The sequence below is a fragment of the Microtus ochrogaster genome, chromosome 21, assembly GCF_000317375.1.
Source record: "Microtus ochrogaster isolate Prairie Vole_2 chromosome 21, MicOch1.0, whole genome shotgun sequence".
In the NCBI taxonomy this organism is placed as follows: Eukaryota; Metazoa; Chordata; class Mammalia; order Rodentia; family Cricetidae; genus Microtus; species Microtus ochrogaster.
The window spans coordinates 6,704,953-6,711,420 of NC_022022.1; the positions used below are offsets into that span (position 1 = coordinate 6,704,953).

Here is a 6,468-nt window from a genome sequence, read left to right on the forward strand (position 1 = left end):
ATGTAAGTTTGAAGGTAGAATATGGCGTAATTAATGATTAAAATAGCTGTCACAAATATAGCCAGGTGTGTTCTACAAGCTTCCAGGACCTTGACATTGGAGGTGGTGGCTGAGAGGGCTTCTCCCTCTCCTGCCCCTCTCTCTCCAGGGACATTTATTAAGGAGTACACAGTTTCCAAGGTACTTCAAGGTTCTGGGGAGTCTTGTGTGTCAGTCTAGGTAGGCAGAAAGGAGGCCAAGAGAGTTGGAGCTCTTCCAAAGAGGAGTCATCTCACTCTTCAGGGATGCTGTCCCTATAGAAAGCAAGTACGGGCTGCAAGGTTTAGTGGGAAGATGAGACATTTCACGTCAGTCTCTCTGGTGAAGTGAACTTTCCATCATCCCATCAGGGGGATGGAGAGGAAGATCCCTCATATATGACATGGGAATGGGAATACATGCTTCCTGTCTGGGAAGTGTGAATTGAGGTAATATGTGCCAGTCATGTAGACAGTGCCCACACATTTGGTTAAGCCCAGTGTCAAACTTGTACTTCCTGTGAGTAAACGCCAGTTCTAGGTTCCATTTGTGATCTGGATGGGTCGAGCCTGGCTATGGAAGGGAAATCATAACAACGCCCAATAACAGAAAGATGCTGTCTTCATGTAAGGCATTGCAATATTTATTGCTATTTCAGTTGAGCTTCATGGGGTTTTCTCAAAGGCAGGATGTGACACAAAACTTAAGAGTGGAAAGAAACCAATACTGAGATCTAGGTGACAGGAAATTGCAAGTGTCAAAGCCTTTAGTCACAACAGCTGAGGCACAGCAGCTTCCATGTCACAGGGTAGGTGCTAAAGGGAGAAAGTCTGGGGCTGGGCCAGTGACTGGGAAAGCTTCTGGTGACTTGAGAAAGAAGCTATGTTGATCTCTATGTCAAAGGAGGCAATAGGACCTGTGTTGTACCTTTGTCCCTTCTGTAGGACCTGACAAATATTTTCTGATGGCACTCAGGGCCATGTCCCTGCCATTGCCACATCACTGAGTCTTTGTGTTCAGTGTCCCCTTGTGCTGCTCCACTAGTGACCCGATCCACTCCGAAGTTTTCTCCCTGGCTTCCTCCCAACTGACAGGCGGCTCATAGCCCAGATCTCGCTGAGCTTTCTTGTAGGAGAAGGTGAACACACTATTTGACAGTGTGATCCTGTGACGATTTAAGGGAGGCTGGTATTTGAAGATTGGACGCAGCAGGAAGCTCACAGCTTCCAGCAGGAAGGCAAGCCAGTACAGCAGGGGCAGAGGAGGGCTCCAGCTAGAACTGTGGTGGAAACCCCATTTCTTGCTCAGATTGTAATTTAAATCATCATAGCTTTGGTGAGGAGTGTCATCTGAGATGTAGTAGAACTGCCCTTGAATGTTTGGTGACTTCTTGGGGTCTCGTAGGCCCCTGGCAGCCAGAACGTGTGCCCAGGCCACATTGCCTACGTATACTGGGTTGGCTATGGAGAATTTGCCCCAAACATCCAGAGTACCATTGTTTTTGAGAGCCCTGATCATTGGGATAGAAAGAAATGGACTTTTCTCCCCATAGATGTACATAGGCCTTAAGGCACAAGTATGCAAAGTGCCACCATCTTTCAGGGTGCGCCCATTGGCTGCCAGCACTGCCTTTTCAGCCATCTTTTTGCTGTATGGATATGGATCCGACCATTTATTTTCATGTTGTTCTTGCTCATGGCCATTCAGGACTATCTCCTTGTAGGAGTTGGGCCCTGCAACATCAACCGAGCTGGTGTAGATGAAGGCTGGCACACTAGCCCGAACACAGGCCTCCAACAGCTTCTGGGTACCTAAGCACAGACAACACATTGTCAGGGTCACAAAATCAACCAAGGAGTCCACATGATTCCTGTTCCTTTCCACCCTAATCCTAGCTCCCTGCTGCATTCCTTGCTGTTCCTGGATCAGAAGGAGCCTGGGCTCACGAGCAATAAAAAAGGAAAATGGTGACATGTGCTATCTGCTCATCCTGGTTTCTAGCCTTCCAGCCTTTACAGATCTCTGTCTTTCTCTGCCTGCAAACTTTGCTTCTGGTGAAGAAGAAAGGCTTTCTACTCTGTACTTTGGCAACATAGCTTTAAGAATGAGAATTTGCTGCTTGTATCATTTCATTGTTTTCTCTTGAGCCTGCTGGAGAACTGAAAAAGAATGTGTATCTACTGCTGGTCGTTCCTGTAATGGGAGAATATTATAGACATAGTGCAGACCTGCAGATCCTGGAGGAGAGACAAGGACACTATCCCGTGAGGAAGGAATGTCCTGGGCAAGGAGATATTATTACTATTACCATTTACCCATTTATTAATAAGTCCCTCTGCAACTTGATTTCCTGGAGAAATCACTTCATTATCTTAAGTTAAATATATTTCCTAATTAAATTTGGACTTTGATGATTAAATTTTTGAGGGGGGGTGGTGGATAGCATTCATTGTGAAATATTTTCCCCATCTGTGACAATGATTTAGTAAAATAATGCTTTAATCACTAGCCCCGTTATTTCACATTCCTGCTGGGAAACGCAACAGGTAATTGTTATAGGTGAGAGATGGTTGAGGAACACCAGAGGCTTTTGACACCTTCTTACACATATGTGTGTGTCATGTCAGGAACATGGAGGTTGATTCTAAACTGGAAACGCCTTTTTTTTAGATGTTCCTGGAAATTCTAAATTCATTGTTTTCTTTTGTAAAGGAGTTTTGGAGCGACCAAATGAAAAATCAGCATAAGGAACACACAGGGGGACTTTGCAGAGGGTATAATGGTCATAGAGAAATTGGTCCTCGGAGCTCAGACTGAGAACAGTTCAGAGAAATCCTATGCAAACTTTCCTGTTTCACCCTAACTTAAATTTTTAAGCCATGATGTAGAAAGGCCCACCGAGTAAACGGAATTACCCACGTCCTCCAGAGGAGATCTACAGTGGCCTGAGAAGCTAGTGCTAAAGACACAGAAAATAATGGCTCCTAAGTAAACAAAGTGGCCAGGGGCATGCTGGGTCATTCTTCCTTGCCGACATCTGTGGAGAAGCTTTCCTATAGTCTCTGCAGGGAACACCTTCCTTTAGGTGGACAGGGCGGCTCTCCCAGAACTAAAATAACACATGCTGGGCTGTCTAACACCTGTCGGGTCTGGATCTGACCTGCAAGGGGGCCAGATGGAAAAGAGTTTGGACTTGGAGTCCAGTGCGCTGACTTGGAGGAGGAGAGCTGCTTTTCTGGCACTTGAAAGGACAGGAGTGTGACTTTAAATCTTCAGTCTCTTACTGTCTCTGGGGTCTTGATTGTGCTCCTTTCCTTCTCAGCCTGTTTTCCTCACTGAAACTGTAGGGACTAGGGTTCAGCTGGATGGCAAATCACTTAAGAGCACTGATTGCTCTTTCAGGGGATCTGAGTTCAATTCCTCGCACCCACATGGCCACTCACAACCTCCATAACTCCAATTCTAGGGTATCTGATGCTTTTTTCTTACCCCATGGGCAGCCCACCCATGCAAATGGTGCTCAGACCTGCATGCAAACACAAACTAAAAATAAAACAAAAAGTGAAAGAAATACCAAGACTAGCAGCTATGGGCTCTGCTCTCTGAAAGAAGTGAGTAAGGATAGCAAAGTAAGGGTCGTGTCCCCCCCCCCCCCCGGCAAACTTGTTTTTCTGTTTTCATTTTCCCACTCACTCCGCATCTTCCTGAGGTACTGTACCTTTCAGATTGATATCCATGATGGTCTGTCTGGGAATGACACCCGAGATGTCAATGACGGCCGCGGTATGGATGACAACAGAGATGCCCTGGCAGGCTCTCCGCAGGCACTGGGCATCCAGAATGTCTCCCTCCAGCACGGTCACCTTGGCTTTTGTCTGCAGCTCTGAGGAGCACAAAGCAGGTCATTGGGAAACCTTTCTGCACAGGATGGAAGTTTCCTGACACAGTGTCAGTTGCCCAGGCCTTCAAGGGCAGCCAGAGCCAGGGGATCCTGGGGAGGAGGAATTTGTTTCCTTTCTACTGAAGGAACAATAGATGCACAGCAGTCAGAATGCAGCATTTGCAGGGAAGGAGGGAGCATCCTTTCCACCCCCATCCTTTTGCAGAAATGAATCCGAGCAGTAAGATGTCATTTGTGCTTTGCACATGAAAACAGAGTTATGGAAACTCATAAACTCATTAAACCGATATGAGAAGTGGTGGTAGTCAAATGTAAAATGGGAGAAATAGGATTTGATTGACAGAGAAGGGGAATCACTTGTGGATTTGGACTGAGGGGAGACGCAGAGGCAGAGTCCTGCATGGGAAGCTGTAACAGCGGTCTCAGGTTGTGAATATTCAGGCATGAAGACAATAAGAGTAACCCTGATAAGGAACAGGTTACTCAGACTGTGTCCTCCAGAGCTCCAGTGAGGAGGACCCAGAAGAGGGAGGCACAAAGATGGAAAATTCAGGCCCGCCCTGATAAGACTCGATGCTTTCTGGGTCTGTGCTGAGTCCAAATGGAGAGTCAGCTCAATTACAAGGGGAAACTTGAGGGGCAGAGAGAGAACTCAGAATGGGCTCCAGTGATGGGTGTGATTGAACGACTGTCAGCATATGGCAGATGTCAGAAGTGTGCACTGTACACAAGTCACCCCCTAAGAGACCTGCATTGCAGACAGGAAGCCAGGGCAGCAGATCAGGCAGTATCTGCCAGCTTCTCTAACACCCACACAAAGACACTGGCCAACATGCCATCAGCTGAATTATGAGCAACGTGACGTGGGCAACCTACACCCATCCCTGACACTGAGCCTCTACTTCCCTGCAGGGTTATCTTGCTACACTTTCAAACCAGACCTTGGCCTTGCCCCAGGGACCGTGATAACAGCAAAGAATTAAGAGCTGCTCCTCCAGCAAAGTCTGCAGGCATTTTCTTTGTCAAGATGAAGGGCGGAGAGGAGCAGAGGAATTCAGGGGAGGCACCTATGACCTTGCTGGCCCTACCCAGGTTCTGACTCTGTCCTTCATACTGCTCTGCGTGTGTTTTCTCTGCCGGAGTCTCTCACTCTCTGCTGTCTCTGTCTCTCCTTCACTCGCAGATTCTACACACACACACACACACACACACACACACACACACACACACACACACACACTTCCAATTCAATGGGAGAAAGCTAAATGGCTTTTCTCTGTAAAACAAAATGAGAAAAGGAACAGCCAAGACCAGTAGGAAGGCAGTGATCTATTTATAAGGTCTCCAACCCCATGACTTTGCTTATGCTGTGGAGCCGTAGGCAAATCTGCGGTAGCACAAATCTACAAATCTATAGTGCACTTTAAAAAAGAGAGAACAGGTGTGAGATTTCCAAATGGGAAGAAGGCCAGAGGCCTGGAGGTCCATCAGTTGCCCCCATAACCACCTTGTGTAGATCTGGGACAAGCCAGATGTTGGCCTTGTTGCATGGTGTATTTTATGCTGTGAGGTTGTGAGTCTTCCTGATGAGCGTGAGCACGGGAGAAGCATTGGGCTCCAAGTGCTCCATATTTGCTAAACACCAAGCCCTCTCAATGCCCAGTCAGCATTCGCTGCTGTCACACAAACAGAGCCTCTGGTTTACTTACTGGCGAATTCCTCCCTGGTTTCTGGTCTGAAGACTTTGTCCAGGGCTCTGATCTCCTGCAGCTCTTCCTCCTGAGTCAACATGCAGATGACCCTCTGGCCCAGAAACCCTCCTGCTCCTGTCACCAGACAGCTCCACCCTGGCATGGTCAACACAGGAAGCAGACCGCAGAGGGAGCAGGCGCGATGTAGGAGACCCCAGAAAGGGCTGGAAAGAGAGGTGCGATGAAACCTGTTTTCCAGTAGTTCCTCAGATTCGCTTTATCCGATTTTTGCAGACACTCGATGTCCTCACCAGCACTGAGGGACTACGGTAAATGTGGTGCCCCAACCTTCTAAACTGCTTATAAGTGAGCGGAAAATTAGGCTGCTGGTTGTCTCAGCCCACAGGACCCGCGTTTTATGCTCTGATCTCTTGATTCATCTTACCTTGACTCATGCCCACTTTGAGATCATTATTTGTCTTTCTCTGTGGTTTTCTCCTCCGCTGGAGACTGATAAATGTTATGGCCTTTATGCTTGACACTGGAAGAAAAGCCTGCTTCAAGGCTATATTGTGATAAAGACTTTATTTTGCTTGGATATGCGTGCACGTCTTACAGGAATATTGACGACATACAAAGGACCAATAGACATAAAATACCAAAGAATTTTAGAAAAAAATGAGGGGCACGGTGGTGCATGTCTTTAATTCCAGCACTTTGGAGGTAGAGTCAGGTGGATCTCTGTGAGTTCATGGCCAGGCTAATTCACAGAAGGAGTTCCTGCTGGTTAACCCTGTCTCTAACAAAACCAAAAAGAACCAAACAAAAATAATTAGACTAGATACAACCTGAGGTGGC

At 47.1% G+C, this 6,468-nt stretch overlaps 1 protein-coding gene across 1 annotated transcript; it reads right to left on the reverse strand.

The window, feature by feature from the left end:
* Positions 1–639: 639 nt before the first annotated feature.
* On the reverse strand, positions 640–6,069 carry LOC102002483 (3 beta-hydroxysteroid dehydrogenase/Delta 5-->4-isomerase type 1). The gene is made up of 3 exons (XM_005357087.2): positions 5,629–6,069; positions 3,737–3,901; positions 640–1,829 (listed from the first exon to the last, which is right to left on the reverse strand). Exons 1-3 carry the CDS (start codon positions 5,771–5,773, stop codon positions 1,018–1,020), a joined length of 1,122 nt encoding a protein of 373 aa, XP_005357144.1. The 5' UTR covers positions 5,774–6,069; the 3' UTR covers positions 640–1,017.
* Positions 6,070–6,468: the final 399 nt, after the last annotated feature.